A 22948-nucleotide genomic window follows, 5' to 3' on the forward strand; every position below is an offset into this window, starting at 1 on the left:
GTCAGGGAGTAGGGGGATGGAGTTGGCTGACCCTTCCTGGGCGTGGTACCGAAAAGTGGCAGAATGAACTGAGGACTCAGGGTGCAGATCCCTTCCCTGGGTGGCCTGGGAGTGGAGCCGTCTGGGGACCCCACGAGTGCCTAGGCTGTAGCCAGAGTTTGGGGGGCAGCGGACGAGGTCTAGGGCAGGGGCCGGGGATCCCTGTCCTGGGCAGGGGGACTGCCCCCGCCCCTGGCCTGGCTCTTGCCGCCAGTGGCGCCGGTGAAACGCTGTTGACATGTCCTGAATTATTAAGCGCGGGGTGGGCTCCGGAGCACATGCTGTGCGGAGCGGCTGGGGCTGCGCGGCGTGGCGGAGCAGCGCTCACTCCCTCGCTCACTCGCTCGCTCGCAGGGACACACGCAGGGGCTGACAGCTGTGCTGGTGCTGATAAGGGAAGCCACAAGGAGACGATCGAGGAGAGAGACAAGCAGCAGCAGCGGCAGCAGCAGAGGCAGCTCCAGGGCTGCGGAGCTGCTGGGAGTGGGAGTGACTCCCCCACCTCGGGCCCCCACCCTGTCCCTGTCCTCCTCCCGCTTGCCCTGAGTTTAGAAGAGCAGCCGCTGCCACCGCCACCACTCCGGAGGGCACCGGGGGCTGCTGACCAGGGAGGGACAGGGGCAGGGAGGCTCCGGCCAGTCCCAGCAGCCGGGGACAGATGCCGATCGAGATTGTGTGCAAAATTAAATTTGCAGAAGAGGATGCGAAACCCAAGGAGAAGGAGGCAGGGGATGAGCAGAGCCTCTTGGGGGCTGCACAGGGGACAGCAGCCCCCCGGGACCTGGCCACCTTTGCCAGCACCAGCACTCTGCACGGGCTGGGCCGGGCCTGTGGCCCAGGCCCCCACGGACTGCGCAGAACCCTGTGGGCACTGGCCCTACTCACCTCGCTGGCCGCCTTCCTGTACCAGGCTGCTGGCCTGGCCCGGGGCTACCTGACCCGGCCTCACCTGGTGGCCATGGACCCTGCTGCCCCAGCCCCAGTGGCGGGCTTCCCAGCTGTCACCCTCTGCAACATCAACCGCTTCCGGCACTCAGCCCTCAGCGACGCTGACATCTTCCACCTGGCCAATCTGACAGGGCTGCCCCCCAAAGACCGGGACGGGCACCGTGCCGCCGGCCTGCGCTACCCAGAGCCCGACATGGTAGACATCCTCAATCGCACTGGCCACCAGCTTGCCGACATGCTCAAGAGCTGCAACTTCAGTGGGCATCACTGCTCCGCCAGCAACTTCTCCGTGGTGAGTCCTGCCCGGCTGGCCCACCTGGTCGGGGCGGCCAGAGGCTGGCGGGGGTGGGGGTGGGGGGCCAGAGGCGGGGGAGGTGGTGCACAGAGGCATCCTCAACCGGGCTTCCCTTCCTTCCGCCACCAGAGGCTGGCCTCGTGTCTCCCCCAAGCCTGGTGTTTCCCTCTGGCTTCCCCGGGCACGGAGCCGGGCCGCTCCTAGGGGCTTACCCTGGTGCTGCTGCCGCTCCTCTTCTTGGCTCTGCTGCTGCAGGGCCCAGGGCCGGGGCCGGGGCCCTGGAGGGGGCCCAGGGGCTGGAAGCCGGGCAGCTTGCGGGAAAGGGATGCACCGTGCCAAGGCCGGACCAACTGACCCCCACTTATCTGTTGTTCCCTTTTCCTTTTGGGGCTACTCGATTCTTCTCACCACTGGATGAGGGTGATGGGAAGAGGGTGTCTGGGGGGCTCCAGCGAGAGAGGGACTCAGGGCTGCCTCCTGGGGAGCTGGCCCGACCGGCAGGCTGGAAGAAACGATCTTGATCTTCGCGTACACTGGGTGCCAGTGTCTCTTCTCTGTCTCTGTGTCTCTCATACACACCCCCTTTCACAGACTCTCTCACACATCCCTCTTTCATGCTGCCCCTCCAGCTTCTCCCGCTTTCCCTCCCTCCGTTTCCTGGGTCTCGCTGTTCCCTTGCCCGATTCTGGCTCTTACAGAGAATCACTCATTCACTCTTCTGTGCATGGCTCACCCTCGCTGCGACCCAGCATACACACACACACACACACACACACACACACACCCCTGCTGCTGGGGACAGTTTCCTGCACTCCCTCTCTCATACTCAATGTCCCTGTCACTACACTCACGTGCACACCTGCACACCCACACACCAAGAGCTCCTCACCTCCATGCCCACATGCCAGCTCTCGCTTAGCTGCCGAGGACAGGGCCACACTGTGGATGCCATCCCCTCTCCTGATGCTCCCCCCCATCCACCTCAATCCCTCTCCCCATGTGGGGACTGCTGGTGCCACGTCTCACACATGTGTGGACAGACACACACACACACACGCACACTCTCATTGGGATTGGAGTGTCCCTCCCCTGCACACCTCCCACAGTCAGGTGTGAGCATGGGGGGCGTGTCTCGTGTACTGTCTGTCTGTCTGTCAGGGCTCCATTCACCCCCTGGTATCTCTTATCCCTGGAACTCGAGCTGCCTGTCCTCAGTCCCCAGTTGACTCCCGGCATTGTGTACATGTGTGTTTGTACCCTTGTCACCACTGCCCAGCGCATATGCAAATATGTGACATCGACATGATGCCCATCCAGCAGCCTCCAGTGGCCTGCCCCAGAGATGGGAGCGGGAGTGGGGGCTTTCCTTCCGCCCACCTAGCTGCCTCCTGCCCAGGTTCCCCTTCACTCACTGCCTCTACTAGGCCTCCTGAGGCTCCTCTCACCATCACCCGTGCCTGCAGCCTCTGGGTCCTCCTGACACTGGATGTGGGGAGAGTTGCGCAGAAACGGAGGAAGGGACAGGAAGGAAGGATGGTGCTGGGTTGGGGGGCGCGGGGCTTTTGTGTGGCTACACACCCCTCCTCTAGGAAAAAATCACTGCTCCCAAATCCAGGACTGCAGGAATCCCCAAGGAGGAGGTGAGGTGTTGAGAGTGCACATGTGGCCTTTTGGGTCCCTGGGGCCCCTCGGATGTCCTCACCCCTCAGAAGTGGGGGGGGGGCCAGGCAGAGCCCAGTCTCAGCAGGTGCTGTGGGGGCAGAAATCAATGGCAGCTCTGTGTCCCTGAGCATAGCTCACATCTCAGGCCTCAGTTGGGGGTAGAAAGGAAAGGGAAGTGTGTTGAAACCTCAGTGGGAAGGAGAGGAGGAGGGAGGAGGGAGAGATGGGGAAGGGGGAAGTAAGGTGAGGGAAGCAGGGGTATCCTGCCTGGCTCTAGGAAAGGAGGAGGTGCCTGGAGGTTATGGGAACAGGGAGTCTCTTGGAATCCTGAGGATGAAGAGGAGGGATGTCCCGCAGGCCTTTTCATACTCTAGGGCTGCAAAGAGGGTGAGGAGGGTAGGTGAAGTTTGTGGGTCTCAGCTTTGGGGTTGCAGCATGCCCTAGAAGAGCGGAGGGGCAAAGCAAGCACTGGGGGACAGGAAATCCCCTTTGGATCCTGCTTTCTGTGTCTCCCACCCAGTCTAGATGCCCTAGCCTTCTGCCCACGCCCCACCCCCTATTTGCTGAGTGTAACTCTCCCTTGGACCTGGCCTTCTGGGGTTGAGTCTGCTGCAAATACAACGGGGTCTGGGATTATTGACTGGGATGGCAGCCCATGATCCATGGCAGTGGGCAAGACGGGGGTATATTGTGGGGGCAAGATTGGAGAAGGGGTATGAGATGAAGACATAGGGTCTCTACTGAGGACATGAGGTCCACACAGACCCCGTAGTAACACGGAGTTCATGCTGGGGATCAGTGGTAGGGAGACGGGTACAGGGACCAGGTGGCGGGGAACCTGCCAGGGCGCGGGTGGTGAGATGGTCAGTGACAGTGACAGGCTTTGGGTAAGGGGCTGTGTTTTCTGTTGCTCTCCCTGTTTCCTCCTTCCCACTCCCCACTCTGCTGTGACCTTTCCTCTGGAATCCAAGTTAATAAATGTCACATTTTCCAGCCTATTTTTACTCCGGGTAATGCGCCCTCCCCCAGTCCCCTAAGCTGCTGCTCCTGCTTCTGTTGCCACTGAAAGCAATTGCTTTCACCCCCCACGCTCCCTGATACCCCCTCACTGACTCCCAGTCACTCACCCAGTCAACATGGAGCTTTGCATGCCTACTCCGTGCCTGCTAGGTGGCGTGGGGGAGAACAAAGAAGGGAAGCCCCAGTCCCCAGTCCCTGTCCTCAAGCAGCCTACACTCTGGCGGTGGAACAGAGACAGGGACACTCAGGAGCTTAACCGACCATGCAAGAGTTAACCAGCCATGCGAGCGCATCACGAGGTGCCAGGATTAATTGCCAAAAGAGGTACCTGAAGAGGCTGGGCTGAAGAGGGCTGCAAAGGTTCAAGGCATGAATCAGGTCTGGGAGGTCTGGAGAGAAGGGGAGAGAGCGGGGAGATGCTCCGGGCTCCACCCAGTGCTCCCCTCCACCTAGCTCACCCGGTCCCTTCTCCTCCTCTGCTCCCCCTCCTCACTGTCTCATCCCCACCCACCCCCTCCCACCTCGCCTCCTGCTCTCACCACCTATATGTTCTCTCCCTTCCTCCCGATTCCCACCACCATCTGCTCCCCCCCACCCTGGTGTTCCAAGCCCCATCCATACTTTCCCCATTGCGGCTTGCTCTCAGCCTGCCCACTTACTAGAAGGCAGAAATCACTCTTTCTCCCTAGGATTCATTTCCTTAGCTGTAAATGCAAGGGCGGCTCTAAAATTCAGCATCTCCTCTCAGCCCGGGAGCGTATGGTGGGGCGGTCAAGGGTGTGGTCCCCCCCACCCCAGCCAGACCGGCTGGATTTGAACCTCGGCTCTCCCCTTTAAGCCGGGTGGCCTTGGAGAAGTCAAAAAGCTTCCACGAGCCGCAGTTTCTCTATTCAGTAAATACAGTAGTAGAACCTAAAAAATCTGGGCTTAGCGCGCTGCCTGGTAGCATGTGTGTCCTCTGCAAGTGTCTACTGTTCCAGGGGCTACTGCCCCAACTCCCCGCTCTCTCGCCCCACTGTCGCCAGCACCACCTGCTGTTTCTGACCCCTGCACTGGCGCCTTTGCTACTGGCCATCACCTGGCCTTCCCCTGGTCTTGACACTCAGGCCCACACCCTCCCCTCCGCTATTACAGCCTTGCCAGCATTACCCTGCGACCCACCCCTCCCAAATATTCATGCACGCGTGCATGTGTGCAAGAGCGTGCACACACACTCTCCAGATCCGTGCTCTCCCGCCAGACACCTCTGGGATGGTGGAAAGGGTCTGCATCTGCCCTGTCCAGCGGGGCAGTCACTGGCCACAATGGCTATCGAGCATCTGACAGGGGATCAGTGTGACAGGGAAAATGAATGTTCAGTTCAAACAGTCGCATGTGACTAGTGGCAACCATACTGGACAGCATAGTTCTTGGCGTCCGAGGAACGAGGCTCAGACTGCCAGAATGGGCAGGGCTCGGAATTCTAACTGGGGTCCAAGGATGTGAGGTGGTGGCTGTGGGCTCTGGTAGGAAGTCTCACCATCGCCAGTCTGGGCTGAGGTCCCAGGTTGAGCTGAGGTTAGGGTCTGTGTCTGGGGACATCGAGGTGTCTGGAAACACCACGTGAGCACATAGACCTTTCTTCCCAGGTGCAGGACATGACCTTGGTCTTTTCTCTTCCATTCTATTATCTGGAAAATTGAGGCATGGGGGAGGTGGAGAATCCTTGAGGAGGTAGGGGGAGGACCTCTCTGTGGGGTCATCCAGGCAGTCCCCAGGGAGGCAGGTGATCAGGGACCCGTGGGCCCTTCACAGCCTCAATCCCCTCTTGGCTCTCAGACTTCCCTCCCCCTTCCAGCCCTCCTTCCCCACTCGCTGGTGACTGCCGTGACTATTAATCACTCGCCCTGTTCTCTTCCTCTCTACTAATCAGGCACAATTAGACAAGGCCTCTTCCAGCTGGGCAGTCCCCCTCTCTGCCCTCCTCCCTCCTCTCCCAGCCCCACCCCAGCTGCCAGCCAGGACAGCTCCGAGGCAGGGGGAGCAGCAAGCCGGGAGGCCCTCTAGCACTCCCTGTCTCCCCCATGCCAGATCCTCGGCAGTCCCCCGCCTTCCACCCCAGCTGCCTCCTGAGCCTGTCCCCCTCCCTGGTGTGGTCAGGCCAGTACCGAGCATCTCTGCCCTGCCTCCTTGGTTGTGGGAGGGCTACCCCCAGAACATGCCAACTCTCCGCCTGTGCTGAGGGCCGTCCCTCATCCCCTTGACTCAAGAAGGGGTGGGCTTCCCATTGAGGCTGGTCCAGGCAGACAAGCTTACCTTTTATCCTCACCCTCTGCCCAGCCCTCTACCCCCTCTGGTCTCATCCTCTCCTGAGGCATGAATCTGGAGAACATTCAGTTCAACAGCTAGTTCAGGGGTGGTCGGCCTTCAGGAGCCCGCAGGTCAGGTCACGGAGGGCACACAGCAGGGAAGGGTGGGGTCTGAGCAAAACTAAAGATAGCTTACCCTGAGCTGCCACTCCTCAGCCCCAGCTAACTAGGACCCTATGGTCAGGGATGCCCAGTGGGGTGTGTGTGTGTTTGGGGGGGGGGGGTCCAGGGAAGCCCAAGTCTTGATTATTTTAGTAAAAATGTTCCTCATTTACAAAATACTCCGAGGGCTACCTACAACTCCCCGATTGCAGAGCCCAGTGTTTGCTCTCCCCACCTCCTGCCCCAGTGCTGGCTGTCGACCCTGTGGCCCTCCTGGAGGGGGTGCTCTCAGTTTGGCTGCTTCCCATTGGCCAGTGGAGTTGGGGTTCGGGGGCTCCGGGTGGTGCGGCCAAGCATCCAAGGGCAGGGGCTGTTATCGTTTCAGAGGACTGGTCTGCAGGGGCAGCGGGGAGGGCCATGAGGGACCTGCCCCACCCGGCCCCACTCAGCAGCCCTGTGGCCTCTTCATTAATCAGGAATCAGCCCCGAGCTGGGCTCATTATCAGCTCAGTTTCTTGTGGCACTGCCGGAAGACGCTGATTAGCATTTGAAGAAATGGCCCCTGTAATCCCCCTCCTGTCCTCCCTCTTTCTCCCCTACCCGCTCTCCTTCCTGGACCCCCACCCCTACTCTTCTGCTTCGCGGGAGGAATCTGCTCCCTCTTGTGGCTGGCAGCAGGGCTGCCTCTGCGGGGCAGGCTTGTGGGGGCAGAAAGGATCAGGGCTGGGAGGCAGGGAGGCAGGAGCATCCCAGGGAGCTCGAGGAGAGCAGAGCTTCAGGGCTGCTCAGGCTGAGGCCCCTGAGTCAGTGGATGCCACTGGGCAGGAGTAAATGCAGGGTGGAGACCGGTGGTCCGGGAGAGATGGACAGGACCCTGGAGGAGGGGATCAGGCAGCCCCAGGCTGGTGAGTTAGTGTTTCCCGGCCCTTCCAGGCTCTCTCGGCAATGCCACCTCCTTATTGTAGCTGGCAGAGGGGGTGGGGACAGCCAGAACCATGGACAGGAGACCTGAGGGTTAGGGTCTTGGAGCCATCCAGAGGAATGGGGGTGGGAAGGTGGGAGGAGGACAGAGACCCTGAGGGTGGAGACAAGAAGGTTCAGAGTGCTGTGTTTCCAGAAAGAGGGTGGGGGGCAGAGAGGGAGTGTCTGCACTTCTCCTGGCTCCCAAGCGGGGGGGCCCGCCGTGCTGGAAACCAACCTACCCCCCAAATGTTCACCATGCCCTTGGGACACCGGTTTGGGATTGGAGGGGGAGCAGTTCCAGAGACAGGCATCGGCTGCAGCAGGCCAGGCAGCGAGAGTTCAGAGAGGAGCCACGGGATGATTAAGGGGAAATGGAGGATTGATTTAGGAGGAAAGATTAAAGGAGCTAAATCCGTGGCGCTTGGCTCAGCGGTGACTAAGCGTGGACAGGATAATAGCTTACAAATGTGTGAAAGGTGTAAATACCAAACGGGGGGAGGGGAAGCGGCTCGGCGGGCCAGGGGAGCGGGGACGCGGGCTGGTCAGGCCCGCAGGGGGGCCTGGGGACCCCTGGGCGACTGCCGTGAGGGCTGGCCCCTCTCCATCCAGTGGCGGTGCGGGGGGCGAGGGAACGGGGTGTTGGGGAGCCCCAGGTTCCAAACAGGGGTTCCGTTTCTGGGGTGCAGCTCCGCGAGCCTGGTGCTGACCTCCACGTCCCACTCCCGCCCCGCAGAGGATCTGAGGTCGCGGGTTCAAATCCCATCGGAGTCAGTCTGCGCCCCTGGGCCCCAAGGCCTTTCCCGCTGCTCCCGAGCCCGCCGGCTGCCCCCGCGGAACCGCCTCCTCGGGCCCCCGCCCCGCCGTCCGGGCTCGCGCCCCTTCGGCCCTCCCCGGGCGCGGCGGGCGGCGGGAGGCGGTGTCTCCCTCCGCGGTGGAAGCCTCTGGCGCTGCTGTGTGCGGAGGTCACTTTGCCGAGGAGCCGGGAGCCGGGGGAATGCAAATGAGGCAAACCCAGGGAGGAGAGCCGAGGCGCCCGGAGGAGACGGGAGGGAGGGCTCTCGGGCGCGGTGATGGATGCCTGCCCCGCGGGAGGGAGGAGGGGGCGGCGGGGAGCGCGCGGCGGTGGGTGCGGCCCCCTGGGTGCGGGTGTGCCGGGCCTGGACGCCGGGGTGCGTGTGCGGGGGTGGGGTGGGGGGCGCACACCCACCCACCGCAGCCACCGCCACCGCCACCGCCACCCTCTCGGTCTTGGTCCCGAACTCCCACCCGGCAGTGGGTGTGTGCTCCACTGTGTCAACACAACTCTACCGAATAACTTTGCATCGAGGGGCGGCAATGTCAGGGAAGGGCTTCGTTACAAATTAAAAATATTCCCGCCTGGAAAAATGACTTTCTAGGGTCTAAGGCCTACGTGGTTGCTACCTGGGAACAGGTTTGCCTGTTTACCTGCGTGCTGGAGGCCCCGAGCTCTCCTCTCCCGTGGAAACGCGGCGCACGCCTGGAATCATCGCATTCTGCTACGGGCCCCAAGCTCTCCGGGCTCCCAGCTCGACCTGAGCCTGGAGTCGCGCGGCCTCGACAGTCCCCTACTTCTCTTCCCTCACAGCTCACACATTTACATTTGAACAAACACCGCTCCGATTTCCTCCTGGGCTGGGAGCCCGAGCGCTTCAACCTTGGGGCGGAAGTCGCTCAGAAAAGCCCCTGGGTGGCTGTGGGGGTGTGGTAGGGGAGGAGGCCAGGCCCGCTTGGGGGATGGGGGGTGCGCGTTCTGCTCAGTCTCCGCTGTGTGGCAAGATCTGAAGCCCTTCCTGTGTGGGTGAGAAGATTTCCTCTCCGACCCAAATCCAACTCTTGTCCCACTGCCCGGGCACTTGGGCGGCTCCCCCCGTCCCAGCAATAATCACAACTAGTAATGATCTGCCTATACCTGTGGTTGTCGGGTGTTGGGTTCCCCACTGCCGTTCACCCGCTTTTAAGTGTAGGCGGCTCAATAAACACGTTTTGAATGAACGAATCCCTCTGCAGTCAGACAGCAAAGGCCCTCAGGGCAGAGACCGTCTGTTTAGTTCTCTGAACCGTCCCCAGCACCAAACACGGTGCCCGACGCATGGCACAGGCTCAGAGAGTAGTGTTGGGCATGTGAGTGTCGTGTGAACACCCGCCGCTCTTGAGGACCTACTATGTTGTTGGTGCTGTGCCGCTGTGTATCCTCATCGCACGGTGGATACGAGCACAGACTTGGGCTCCAGACTGCGGGGCATGTGCTGCGCTGTGTGCTGTGACGCAGGCAGGGCCCTTACCCTCTTGGGGCCTCTATTATCCTGCCTATAAAATGGGCATAAGTGACCTCTGCACATGGAGGATGAAGTATAGGATTAAGGAGTTAATTTATATGAAGCGCTGAGGACCATGCTTGGCATACGGTAAGCACTAAATAAATGTTAGGTGTTGCTGTTCTTTATGTATATTATCTCTTTCCTCATGACACCTCTGAAGGGTGCCTGTTATTATTCCCATTTGACAGGTGAAAAATGGAGGATCAGAGAGGTTAAATGGCCAAACCCAAATCCCACAGACAGTAAAGGCAGGGCCCAGATGTGAAGCAGGGTGGGCTTCAGGCCTGTTGGCCTGGGTGCTGCTTCCCAGCCAGTAGAAGATCCGTATCTCAGAGCTGGGGGGGTTCCGCTCTGACAGATTGCTGAGAGAGCCTTCACCCCTCTACCGAGGTGCATGGGGCCCAGAGAATGGGACACTGGGACTCCAAGATCAAAACGCGGCTCCAATGTCAAGTATACTCTTCAATATGAGAAAGAAAGAGGGAAACAGAAAGAAAAAAGCTAGCATTTGGCAAGAAGCTCCATTCACAAATGTACACCCCATACCACCGCCCGCTGCCTTCCCTGAGCGCCCTTCCCCGCATCACTTTCGGAACGTCTCTCTCACCCTCACGGCTAACTTTAGGAGGAGAAATTACCACTTCCCTTTAACAGATGTGCCATTCTAGGCTCAGAGAGATTAAATCGCGCGCCCGCACCCAAGCTGGTTTGTCCGAGGTTGGTGGCAGAGCCGGGATTTGAACCCTGTTCTGTAGGACTCCAAAATATGTGCCCTTTTCCCCAAGTTAAGAAGCTATGTTCTGTGTATCCATTGCCGGCACCCCCTCCAATGGTCGCTGTCTGCCCCGGATTCTTCTCAGTCTCTACAGCACTCTTCTTGCTAACGTTCAGGCCTCAGGCATGTGATCTCACTTTGCAGATGCCTTTTACCTACGCTCCGTGCAATCACCCCGTGAAATAAGTCAGGCAAGAATTTCTATTCCCACTTGACAGATGAGGAAACAGGTGCAGAGAAGTCAAAAAGTCACTTTATTAGCCAAGGTTACACAGGCTGTCCGTGCTGGAGCTGAGGGGGCATCAGGGTCTGCTGACTCCCCGGGGGGGTTAGAGGAGAGTGTTGGGGCCAGTGGGGGAGAGGGACTGGACTCTAGTTCTGAATTTGCCCTGTCTTCCTCTGTGCCCTTGGATATGTACCTTGCCACCCCCAGGTTTCTGTTTTGGCCTTTATAAGACCAGCATAGGCACTTGAGTTGGTGCTTTGAGTTGGTGCTTGAGTTGGTGCTTTCTTCCTGCCCCAGTGAGGATAGAGAAGGCTTTGAACTTGGACGCCGTGGCCACCCCCGGGTGTTGTTCAAGAGTTGTTCAACCTGCTGTGCTAGTCGGGGTCCAGGACCAGAGAAGACGCACCCCCCTTCCAGAGGCCCCCTGTGGACTCCAGGGCACTGTAAGGTTAAGGGGAATTCATTCCAGGGGCCTGCCAAAGGCCTGGGGTTGGAAGCATCAGGGGAGGGCTAATGGAATGTGGGGGGATGAAGCTACTGTGGAAAAGGGGGGGGGGAGGTGCCAGGGCCTTAGCAGAGGCAGGGTGCCCAGAAGGTGGTTGAGATAAAAGCCCAGGCCGCAGATTAGCTCTGGGATTAGCCCAGCCTCGGCTGCTCTGGGCTGCTTCTTATCTCCTGGAGGCCCAGGGCCCTCTCCCCCACAGCTCTGAGCCCTGGCCCTGCTAATTGCCTGTTAACCCCGTGGGCTCCAGTGGGCTCTGAGACTGCAGGGAGGATGAGGGGTGGGGAGGGCTGGGGGCGCATGCAAACCAGCCAGCCAAGGAGAGCTTTCCAGGGAAATGGGAGCTGTGGATAGATGGAACCCAAGGGACTGTGAGGAGCCACCGCTCAGAGTAGAGAGCTCTGGACAGATTGCTCCCAAGCTCTGACGTTGTCTGGGGCAGACCTGGAGGAGGGGTCAGGGAGAAGGACAGCACACTGGGGAGGGGTTCCTGGCTTGACAGGGGCAGTTTCGGGCCCAGGGAAAAGTCTAGTAGGAAGACAAGAGACAGAGACCAGACACCTAGGCTAAGGATAAACAGGGTGCAGATGCAGAAGTCAAAGGAATAGAGAGGACAGGGGGCAGCCAGGCCAACGGGAGAGGAAGACAGAGGCTAGGGTGACAGGCTGACAGAAGGCAATGGACGGAGAAACAGAGGCTAGATGGATAATTTCTCAGATGTTGAGGACAGCCAGGCCAGGAGAATTAGGGAAGGGCCTTGAGACACAGACCGAGATCAGGGGACAGAGACTAGGGAGGCAAACCCAGGTAGGGTTCAGGCCAAGAAAGGGTAAAGTGCTCTGAGAGGGACAGGCAGAGGGCTGGCCAGAAAAAGGTAAGGGAGGCCTCCAAGGGTCCACACACAGCACGGACAGATTACCATCTAGAAGCTGTTCAGCCTGGGTCCAGAAAGATTCTGGGAGGTCATGAGCTTAGCCTTGGATCAGGAAGGTGGACCTGGGAGTTAAGGCAGAGAGTGGGGGCAGGGGGGCAGACCAAAGGAAGAGGTGGAGGTCTGACATGGGGACAGGGCCCAAAGGCTGATGGTGGGTCATTTGGAGACAGAGCCGCAGCCCATGAAGGCACATCCTGGCCCCGCACCTGCCCCTCTCTGTTGCTGGGCTCCGGACTCTCCTGTACACACACCCTCCTTCTGGGCCAGTCCATGGGGAAGAGAGCAGTGGCCAGCCTGGGGGACCTGGAGGCGGAGCTGCCGTGCCGTCTCCATAGAAGAGGCTGCGGGCTGTGCCGCCACCAGAGTTCTGCCACTTAGGAGCTAGTGGTCCACCTGCCGCTGCCTGCCTGGCCCGGGGACCGTCTCCGGGGCAACGCTCTGCTCTGCCCAGCAGTCGGGCCTGACCTGGGCCGTGCAGGTGGCCCTGCCAATCTGGCCTGTCCGTTCCCTGCAGAGTATATCCATCAGACCCAGAGCTCTTCCCCCTCGCTCGCTCCCGCTCTCGCTGCACCACCAGCTCAAGGGCAGGGGGGCCAGGAACCGCCCCCCCCCCCGCAAAGTCATTGTAGTCAAAACCTTCCCAGTTACCTCTGCCCTGCACAGGGCTGGCCTCCGGGTCACGCAGCGTGTGTCTATACGAACACGTTGGAGGATCAGGAGCCTACCAGGAACACCCAGGATCAGGAGCCTACCAGGGTCATGTGTTCACTGAATCCCTGTCCTCATTTCCTTGCTGTGTGCCCTTAGCCAAGTCACTTTCCCTTTTTGAGCTGCCTCACCATTAAATGGGGGCAACAATACTTTCCTCGTGTGGTTTTCTGGAAGGCTCAAAGGAGAAAACAAGTCAGAAGCACCATAGCTCCGGACCTTTAGAAGGGCTCACCTGACCCTCCTTCCCTCCACCTCAAGCCTCCTTCTACAAGTTGTGCTGGGCTCTTTGCAAGCCAAGATGGTAAACTGGGGCTCTCAGCCACGGGGAGGCCACAGTCCCATGCGCTGGGCTGAGCTGTGGAGAGGCCATGATGATTTCTGGTGGTCAGGGAGAGCCAAGGTACTGCAGCATGGGCGGGGGGGGTGGGCAGCTCACTAACCCAGTCCCCCATGGAGCCCATGCCTTGTTAGCCTCTCAACCAGAGCATACCTTACCACTGGCTGCATCTTTTTGGCCCTAAGTAGGAAGAGGGTGGTGCCTTGAGATTTGAGGCAAATATTTATCTATTCCTCCCATCTGTCTTTCCTACACTCCGGGGGATCCAGGAATCTTGCCCCTAGCCTTTTCCGGGTTCCCCTCCCTCCAGTGACAGGTCAGAGCGCAGGTCAAAGTGGAGCTGTCTTCTTACTGGACTCTCACCCGCTCCTTTCGGGCCTTTCTACTTGAAGTGCTGTGCATGGACCAGCAGGTTGTTAGAAACGCGGCATCTCCCACGTTACTTTTAGCAAGGTCCCCAGGTGCTTTGTGCACACATTAAAGTTTGAGAAGCACTGATCTCAAGACCTTGGTAAATCAGCCCACCTCTTGGAGCCTCCATTTCTTCATCTGTGGGATCTAGGGTGGTTGTGAGAATCCCATTGGAAAGAGAAGGTGAAGCATTTAAGCTTTAGGGCCTGGGCGTGGCAAATGCTCTGGGACTGTCAGCGTGCCTCCTCCTGCCCCAGCATGGAGTGGGCAGGGGTGATCCGGGCAGGGCCAAGGACCAGAGCCCAAAAGCTGGTGAGGGGGCAGAGCAGGAGGGGCGGGACAGGAGAGGAACTGAGAGGCAGCGGATCTGCAGAACAGAGTGAGGAAGGTGTATGGGAGTGGAGCGCAAGGGAAGGAGGAAGAGGGGAAAGGGGGACAGCTGGGCATGGAGTTACACTCCTGCCTCATTTCCGCTGGGCAGGGCCTAGAGGGAGCCGGCGTGGCTTGGTGGGTGGGCAGCTGCCAGAAATGGGTTGTGGGAACAGCTCAAGTCTTGCATTCGGATGAATTCCACTTCTCCCACTGACTAGTTGACTGGATGTGTGACCTTGAGCAAGTCACATCACCTCTCTGAGCGGTCGTTTCCTGGTCTATAAAAACTAGGTTAATTACACCTACCCATACCAGAGTTGCTGAGTGCGTGAAATGGGACAGGGATGGATGTAGCCATAGTTTGTAAATTGGACGATTCTTGTTATGCACCCATTTTTGTTTGAGGACCAAGAGGCAGGGTGTGTGAGAGGAGAGCATCACCAGGGCGACTGATTACCCTAGGGGGCATGGGAGACTTAACTCTGTTCCCCAATAAGGGTGCCCCAGGTCCCCAGTTCTTAGAGATTCTCCCTCCCGCTGCCCCCAACCCAGCCCCTCTCGCCCCTCTCTCTTCTACACCGTCTCTCTGAAGCTAGGCATTTAGGATATCTTTTCCCCAACCTCGCCGGCCGGTGCCTTCTCTCCCAGCTTTTACCAGTGTGAAATGTTCCCAAGGAGAGGGGAGGGAGAGGGGGAGAGTGATTGAGTGCACTGACCCCTTGCCCCCCGGGAAGGTGCTGCCTGTGATGGGTTTGACCCGGGGGCTCGTCTCAGTGGGGTGAGCCTGGCAACGGGGAACTTGCCTCCGCCGCTTCTTTGACCCCGCCTCCGCCCCAGCTGCTCCCCAACGCCCCTTCGCAGCTACGGCCGGCACGACCTCGGCTTCCATCTCCGGGGCGCCAGCGCCATCTGGTGTCGATACTGGGTAACTCTCCGTACGGGAAAAGGGAGCTTCGTCGAGTGCGGTAGTAATGGCTTGTAAGCATCCCTTGTGCTAGGCACTGGGCCAGGGCTGGAGACAGCAGACAAGTTCATTGCTCCTGTGTGTCATAAACCTCAGTGGGCGAGAGGTGGACACCGGACAAGGAGACAAACAGATAAACAAGATCATCTCAGGTCTTGATAAGTACTTAGCAAACCGAGGAACACCTTGATGGATGGAGGGTGACGTTGAATGTGTGTGTGGTATATGTGCAGAGGTGACAGCTAACCTGGCCAAGGGAGGGATGGGGGAAAGCATTCCAGGTGGGGGAACTGAATGAAAAAGGGCCAGAGGAAGGAAGGGGCTCCGTAAGTTTGAATTTGTCGCCGAGATCCGGGGCTGGAGTGCCAGGAGAGGTCACACCGCATGGAGATTTTCAGGCCACGGAAGGAGCTGGGCTTATTTCTCTGGGAAATGTTGGGTTTCAAGCCAGCAAGTGACTTGATCGGATCCATGCACTTTACAACGGGCACTCTGGCTACTGTGTGGGGGCAGGGCCTTGTGAGAGGCAAGGATGGATGAAAGCAGACCAGTTAGGAGCCCACCGCCAGGTGGGAGATGATGGTGAAGGAGATGATGAAGAAGGCATGAGATGGAAGGGAAGTGGTTGGATTCTAAATAGATTTCAGAAGTAGAATTGCCCAGCACACATGCTGGATCCAATGCAGGGGTGAGGGAGAGGGAAGTGTCAAGGATTCTGACTTGAGAAACTGGATAGAGGGTGGGACCCTTTAATTAGAGGGGGGGGGCACAGGCTTTGGGAAGATAGCAAGAGTTCTGCTATTGATATTTTACGCTGGAGATGCCTTTTAATCACCTAAGAGAGGATGTCACTAGAAAAGACACTGCTTGGCGAAGAGGCTGGGCTGCAGACTGCTTACTGTTGGACACTGCTGTGCGGGCAGGTGCAGTGGCCCTCTCACAGGATAAGGAACCTGGAGCTTAAGGAATTGTCCTAGCCCCTCTGTTCATCTCCTCTCCTCCTCTCTCTCACCCCACAGGTCTATACTCGCTATGGGAAGTGTTATACCTTCAACGCAGATCCACAGAGTTCGTTGCCCAGTCGGGCGGGGGGCATGGGCAGTGGCCTGGAGATCATGTTGGATATCCAGCAGGAGGAATACCTGCCCATCTGGAGAGAGACAAGTATGCAGGGAAAGGGATGGGGGCCAATTTGGGGGCTCCAGCCTGGACCCTCTGCCCAGGATGGGTTTCCAAAAGTCCCATCTCCATTGTGCAGACGAGACCTCGTTTGAGGCTGGCATCCGAGTGCAGATCCATAGCCAAGAGGAGCCCCCCTACATCCACCAGTTGGGCTTCGGAGTGTCCCCAGGCTTCCAAACCTTTGTGTCCTGCCAGGAACAGCGGGTGAGCACCTCCAGTCGGGCCCTAGATCGGGCATTGGGCAGGGTCTTTGGGCTCAGAGGGGATGCTGACCGGACCTGCCCTCCAACGCTCACCGCCCGCCACCTCCCCCCATGGACTTTGCTGGAGCTATGGGCAGTGGAGGGCCTGGTGGGACTTTGAGGCATGACCCCATATGCCCCACCTCTGCAGCTGACCTATCTGCCCCAGCCCTGGGGCAACTGCCGGGCGGAGAGCAGGCTCCGGGAGCCTGAGCTTCAGGGCTACTCAGCCTACAGCGTGTCTGCCTGCCGGCTGCGCTGTGAAAAGGAGGCCGTGCTTCAGCGCTGCCACTGCCGGATGGTGCACATGCCAGGTGGGCACCCTCCCCTCCCGCCAGCCCTCCGGGCCGCCCTGCCAGGCTCCAGAACCTCCAGGGGCGGAACGCTGTGCCCGCGCACGAGCAAACGCGTGTGTACCACAGCATGTATGCGTGTCTATAGGCCCGTGAGTGCACGCGTATGTGTTTGGGATTTTTAAAAAAGAGTTATTCATTTATTTCTTTGAGAGAGAGAGAGAGAGAGAGGAGGAGGGGCAGAGGGAGAGAGAGAGAAGCAGACTCCCTGCTGAGCACGGAGCCACACGGGGCTCGATCTCATGACCCTGAGATCATTAACTGAGCTGAAACCAAGAGTCGGACATGTAACAGACTACCCCCCCAGGCGCCCCTGTTTGGGATTTTATGTGTTTTCACGTACGCATCTGGAAATGCACACGTGCATGCTTGTGGCACATTAATATGTACATTTGTGCTTGTACTAGGGGGTCGTGTGCACATGCTTGAACACAGGCATACACGTGTGTGTGTATATGCGTGCGTGCAAGTGTGTACATGTTTGCATGAGTATATGCATGTGGACATTTCAAGCGTGCATGCACGCGCATGTGGAAGCCCCTGCATGTATAGGGATGTGCAAACATGTGTGTGTGTGTGCATGTGTGTGCGTGCACGTGTGTGCCCACATTTGGGAATGTGGTGTGGGAGAGGGGGTGGAATTGTAGACTCCAGGAATAATCTTCTCTCCTTTCAGGCAATGAGACCATCTGCCCGCCAAATATCTACATCGAGTGTGCCGACCACACACTGGGTCCGTGCTGCCTTCTCCCTTCCCCTGCCCCTCCGTCATCCTCCTCTTCATCTCTCTGTCCACCGTTCTCCTCACTGCCTTGGCCCCCCTCCTCCTAGTCTCTCCCTGGATGGTTCCTCCTGGGGTTGAGCCTTATCCCATACTTCCAGGGGTTCTGTGGACTTGGCAGGTGTGGACACTTGGGTAAGTGGAGGCAGCAGGGTGGGGGGTGCAGAAAACCCAGGACTGGGAGTGAAGGGCTGGGCTTCTGTTGTGGCTCAGCAAATGAGCTCACCCTCTCTAGGAAAGTGAAAGGATTTCTCTCTCAGTCTGAGGGGAGATGCGCTGCTGAGTATCAGTGTGGGTAAGGCACACCCCATCTATCCATAGGTCTCACTTGGGCTGCGAGTCACTCATTCTTTCATCCATCCATCCATTCCTTCTTCTGCAGACGTTGCAGCCTGGGCTGGTGCTGGAGGTGAGAGTGGGTACAAGAGGCTGTCCTCGTGGAGCTTCCCAGCCCGAGAGGCTGTGGACGGGCACCGTGATGGCTCAGCACTAGCCCTGGCACGGGGGAAACTCAGGGATGCTACAGGGCCTCAGGGAGGGGCATGCAGCTCGAAGGCGGGAAGACCCTTGGAGGAAGTGATTGGCTGAGACTGGAAGGGTGTGGAAGCGCCAGGCTGGTGAAAAGCAGGGGCATGATCTAGGCAGTGGGAACAGTTCCGTGCTAGACATCTGTGCCCCTCCCCCCCACCAAAGGTCAGCACGGCACGGCCAGAGGGCAGAGAACACAGGAGGAGGTGGTAAGAGCGGCAGAGGCTCTGGGAAGCCCACAGCGGCTCAAGGCAAGGCAAGAACGCCCTCTGATGTTAGATCAGCTGTGGATGACTGGATGGCGGGAGTAAGAGCAGAAGCAGGGCAAGCGGTCAGGAGGGCTTTGCATTCATCCAGATGGCGGGGCCACGCGGAGGGAGAGACAGGATGGGCAGTGGAACCACACTGAGATCTTCTCTGTCCCGCATCCCAACCGCATCAGCCAAAGGCGCAACGGAAGGACGGACGGTTAATGAAGGGGCAGCTGTGCGAGCAGGGACATGGGAACCACCTGGATGGTGAAACTCCACAGAACTAGCAACACCAGGCAGCCTTGACTTGTGCAGGCCTGAGGCGGTAAAGGGAAGGAACACCGCTGGACAGAGATCTGTGGCTGTCCCAGAGGACAGGAGCTATGGCCCCAAGATGGGGAAGCAGCCTCGGCTGAGCCATGGCCTGGTGGAGAGGAAGCCCTGGCATCCGTCTCCTCCTTACCTCTGACCCTCCTGGGGTATCTCCCATGGGCCCACCCCAACCCAAATCCAGAAGACGAGGGAGTCTGGCTGATGCATCCAGCAGAGAGCCCCGCCTCCCGGGCACAGAGAAAAGTAGAGAGTGGAGGATGAATCTGAAGAGGGGAACAGAGAAAATCTAGCATATTTTTTAAAAAGATTTGTTTATTTATTTATTTGAGGGGGAGAAAGAGAGAGAGAGAAAGGGCCCATGTGTGCACACAAGTAGGGGGAGGGGCAGAGGGAAAGAATCTTCAAGCAGACTCCCTGCTGAGCACGGACCCATGAGATCAGGACCTGAGCTGAAACCAAGAGTCGGATGCTTACCTGACTAAGCCACCCAGAGGCCCCGAGAAAATCCAGCATATTAAACATAGCATTTGTCTTTCTGCCCATCTGTCCATCCACCCACCCACTCATGCACTCATCCATCTGCATATGTAAAAACAAGCATATAATCCCATTCATCCAGCATCCTCTCCGAGCCTTGTGTGTGTCTGAGGCCTCGTGTGATTGATTAGCTCTGACGGATGGGCTGTGTCCTCCGTCTGAGCCATGAGGACTTCTCGGCCCGGGGGGGCTGGGCCACAGAAGGATAAGCCTGTAGGAGGGTGCTGGGGGATTCTGTCTTCACCCGCTTTCTTAGGTAGTCTGAAGCTGGTCTAGGAAGGAACCCCCAGCGAGTCTCCCCTAGGCAGTGCCAGGGCGGCCAACAGAGGCCCTCTCTGTGGACGTGCCTGCCTCAGGACAGCCCCTCCGCCTTCTCCCAGCAGCTAGTGGGCCTCTGGGCCACCCGCCCCCTCCCCCCCACTGCAGTTGGTGCCTCTGTGTTGCAGACTCCTTAGGCGGGGGCTCCGAGGGCCCATGTGTCTGCCCTACTCCCTGCAACCTGACTCGCTATGGGAAAGAAATCTCCATGGTCAGGATCCCCAACAGGGGCTCAGCCCGGTACCTGGCAAGGAAGTACAACCGCAATGAGACCTACATCCGGTACGTGTGTGTGTGTGTGTGTGTGTGTGTGTGTGTGTGTGTGTAGTGGAGGCCACCCTCCACAGGCCCGGCGCATGGGGCAGACTGGGGAGTGGGCTGCATCTTTCATACTAACGAGGCTCCTGCCAGGGATGTCTTTCACAATCCTTTTCCTCTAATTAATCCCTACGTGTCCTCCAAGTCACATCCTGTGTCCCCACCTCCAGGGAGGCCCCCCTTTTATTTAAATAAAGATTTTCATTTATTTGAGAGAGAGAGAGAGAGAGAGAATGAACAGGGGGGGGGGCAGAGAAAGAGGGTGAAGCAGACTCTGGGCTGAGCAGAGAGCCTGACATGGGGCTTGATCCCTTGACCCTGAGATCATGACCTGAGCCGAAGGCAGCCCTTAACCAGCGGAGCTGCCCAGGAGCCTCCAGGGAGTCCCTTCTCGATCCAAACACCTTTCCTCTGAGCGCCCACAGCAGCCTGTACCCCTCTCTCTCTCATTGCACCCACCCATTGTTCTGCCCTCTGCTGTTTTTCTCCCCCAGCAACCCGGGGGCCATTAAATGCGCACTGAGGGAATGCTGTGCTGAGGGAGAGAGACAAGGTGGCCAGACGGGAGGAGAGGCCTCACTGAGCCTTGGGTCTGGTTCCCTGCAGCCAGTCTACAAATGCTGAGCCTCTTGTGGGTGCCAGGGTGCCAGGGGTGGGTCCTGTGGGGACAGAGATGATTACACCACAAAGCTCCTGCCACAGTGTGTGGACGAGGCCATATTTGATGGTGTGATCCCGACTGTCAGGCCTCCACTGAGATTACCAAGCAGGGCAGATGAAGCAGGGGAGGCATGAGCCGGGCCTCTGAGGACCCTGGGTGTGGGAGAGGAGGAGACAGGGGAGGCCTCCCAACTAGAGAACTGTGGGATTGTACAGAGACGAGCCTGAGCGGAAGCGAGGCTGTGTGGAGAGAAGCAGATAAGAAAGCAGTCTGGCTCAGAAGGCGCAGATCATGGGCAGTCTTGGAAGTCCGGAAAAAGAATTTGGGGGTGGACTGCTGGGCAATAGGGAGCCACTGAAAGTTCTAGAGAGGTATTATGTGTTGATGCAGAGTGAATGCCATCTGCTGCTTGACAGCAGAAGGCAGGAGGGACTCCTTCAGGCGCGGGAGTCTGAGTTTGCTCTCCCAGACCCTTGGCTAACCCTCAAAATATGAAACAGACACGCCTCTAGGACGGTCTCTCCTCCCAGCCTTTGGGAGTCTGAGCGTGGTGGTCCCTGGCTTCTTGGGGCAGGGGACCTCAGATCATGATGTGCTGGACCTGGGATGTCCCTGCCAGCCACCTCCTCAGGAGGGCAGCCCCACAGGGACACTGCTTCCTGCCTCCACAGGGAGAACTTCCTGGTCCTCGATGTCTTTTTTGAAGCCCTGACCTCCGAGGCCATGGAGCAGCGAGCAGCCTATGGCCTGTCAGCTCTGCTGGGTGAGATGCGGCCCTGACTCGTTTCTGCGGGGGTGGAGCAGCCTAGCCTGTACCTCTGACCTGCTCTCGTGCTCCCCAGGAGACCTCGGGGGACACATGGGCCTATTCATCGGGGCCAGCATCCTCACACTACTGGAGATCCTGGACTACATCTATGAGGCAAGGGACGGGGGCCTGGTGGGGGGGCCCCCAGACGGGGGATGGAGGCTGGGAGGAGGGGCTGTGGGAAAAGTGGCGGGGAGGTGGGGGTGCAGTACAGGCTTCCTGGTGCAGTCGGCCTGGCTGCAAGACCAAGCTTGGGGTTTGGGGCCTGGGTCTCCTGATGGGCTGGAAGGCGTGAGGGTGCTGAGGAGTTAGGAGAAGGGGATGGGTGGGGAAGATGAGGGAGGCCTCCTGGAGGTCTTCTGGGGCAGCAAGTCCTACAAGGTGAGCCCCGGTGAGGCCTGCCCTTCTCCTCTACCAAGTTTCCTGAGCCCACTACTGTCCCCCAACCCTGAACCCCAAGGTGTCCTGGGACCGCCTGAAGCGGGTGTGGCGTCGGCCCAAGACCCCCCTGCGGACCTCCGCCAGCGGCATCTCCACACTGGGGCTGCAGGAGCTGAAGGAGCAGGTGAGGTTGAGCCACCCCCCCCCCCTCCCCCGAGCGCAGCCAGTGCCCCTCCTGGGACTGAGGCCTCAGCAACTTTGAAACTCCGGCCCTTGCCTGTCAGAGATGCCCTGGAGCGCCCTCCCCAGGGCACAAGGAAGGGCTGGCTGTGTGGGGCCTGAGGGTCTGGCTTGCATTCTCCATGTCTCACTCCCTCTTCACCTTGCAGAGTCCATGCCCCAGTCGGGGCCGTGCTGAGGGCGCGGGAGCCAGCGGCCTGCTCCCCAACCACCACCACCCTCCTGGCCCCCGAGGAGGCCTCTTTGAAGACTTTGCTTGCTAGGATGGTGCTGTGTCTAAAAAGACCCAGGAGTCTGGAACCCCTGCCTGGATCTCCAATAGTCTCCTCCTGCTCCTGGGACACAAGGCCTGGGAGCAGCCCAAGGGGAGAGGGAGAGGGCGGTGCTCACTGGGAGGGTAGGGACTCAGCTCAGGCTCTCACCAGTTCTGGTGCCAGTGGCTTCGCACAAGGGTCCTTCTTGTCCAACCCCCCCCCCCCCCACGCCCAGGCTGCTGCCCAGGGAGGGCTGGAGGGGAGGGAAGGAGTGGAGTGAGGGAGGTGGAGGAAGGGGCCCACCCCAGTAGGTGTGGAACCCCCTGTATATTTGTATATATTTAGGGAGGACAGGGTGGGGGTGGGGGTACAGATGTAGAACGTGGGTGGGGCTATGGGGGTGGGTGATTCAGGGAGAGCCAGGGTCCCAGCCCTCGAATGTCAGCAGGAGAAGGAGAACCCCCAGGACTCAGGAGTGCTGGGCTGATCCTACTTCCTGTCCCTCTCCAAGCCCAGCTCCCCTTTTGGCAGGGGGACTGGGTAGCCCAGCAGGCCTGGCCCAGCTCCCAATTCCCCCTGCCCCAACCCCACCTCCAGAGTCCCCTCCACAGGGAGCAGGCTGACCCGTTAGACCTTGGCTGAGCTTGGGGGTGGGGAAGGGAGACTTCTCGATGGGTCTCTCTGCCTCCGGTCTGGTTTTATAAAGCGCTGACGAAACTGAGAATAAAGAGGCATAAAGCATTCTCTGTGTGCCTGTATGACCAAGCTGGGGCAGGGCTGGGCACAGCCATGGCTTGGTCCCAGGAAAAGGAA

General features: G+C 59.0%; 1 protein-coding gene across 1 annotated transcript; it reads left to right on the forward strand.

Moving 5' to 3' along the window:
• Positions 1–22265, forward strand: ASIC4 (acid sensing ion channel subunit family member 4). Its single transcript, XM_026491855.3, has 10 exons — positions 1–1279; positions 15968–16112; positions 16207–16334; positions 16524–16686; positions 17402–17458; positions 19602–19755; positions 21124–21215; positions 21295–21374; positions 21721–21825; positions 22031–22265. Exons 1-10 carry the CDS (start codon positions 698–700, stop codon positions 22142–22144), a joined length of 1620 nt encoding a protein of 539 aa, XP_026347640.2. The 5' UTR covers positions 1–697; the 3' UTR covers positions 22145–22265.
• Positions 22266–22948: the final 683 nt, after the last annotated feature.

This window comes from Ursus arctos, unplaced genomic scaffold, assembly GCF_023065955.2.
Source record: "Ursus arctos isolate Adak ecotype North America unplaced genomic scaffold, UrsArc2.0 scaffold_1, whole genome shotgun sequence".
NCBI classification, from domain to species: Eukaryota; Metazoa; Chordata; class Mammalia; order Carnivora; family Ursidae; genus Ursus; species Ursus arctos.

Excerpts from the sequence above, each read along its gene's own strand:
- ASIC4 (XM_026491855.3), top strand. The coding sequence starts at position 698 with ATGCCGATCGAGATTGTGTGCAAAATTAAATTTGCAGAAGAGGATGCG. Across the intron at positions 16,335-16,523 it reads TGTCCTGCCAGGAACAGCGG|CTGACCTATCTGCCCCAGCC; the intron begins GTGAGCACCTCC and ends CCACCTCTGCAG. Across the intron at positions 17,459-19,601 it reads GTGTGCCGACCACACACTGG|ACTCCTTAGGCGGGGGCTCC; the intron begins GTCCGTGCTGCC and ends TCTGTGTTGCAG.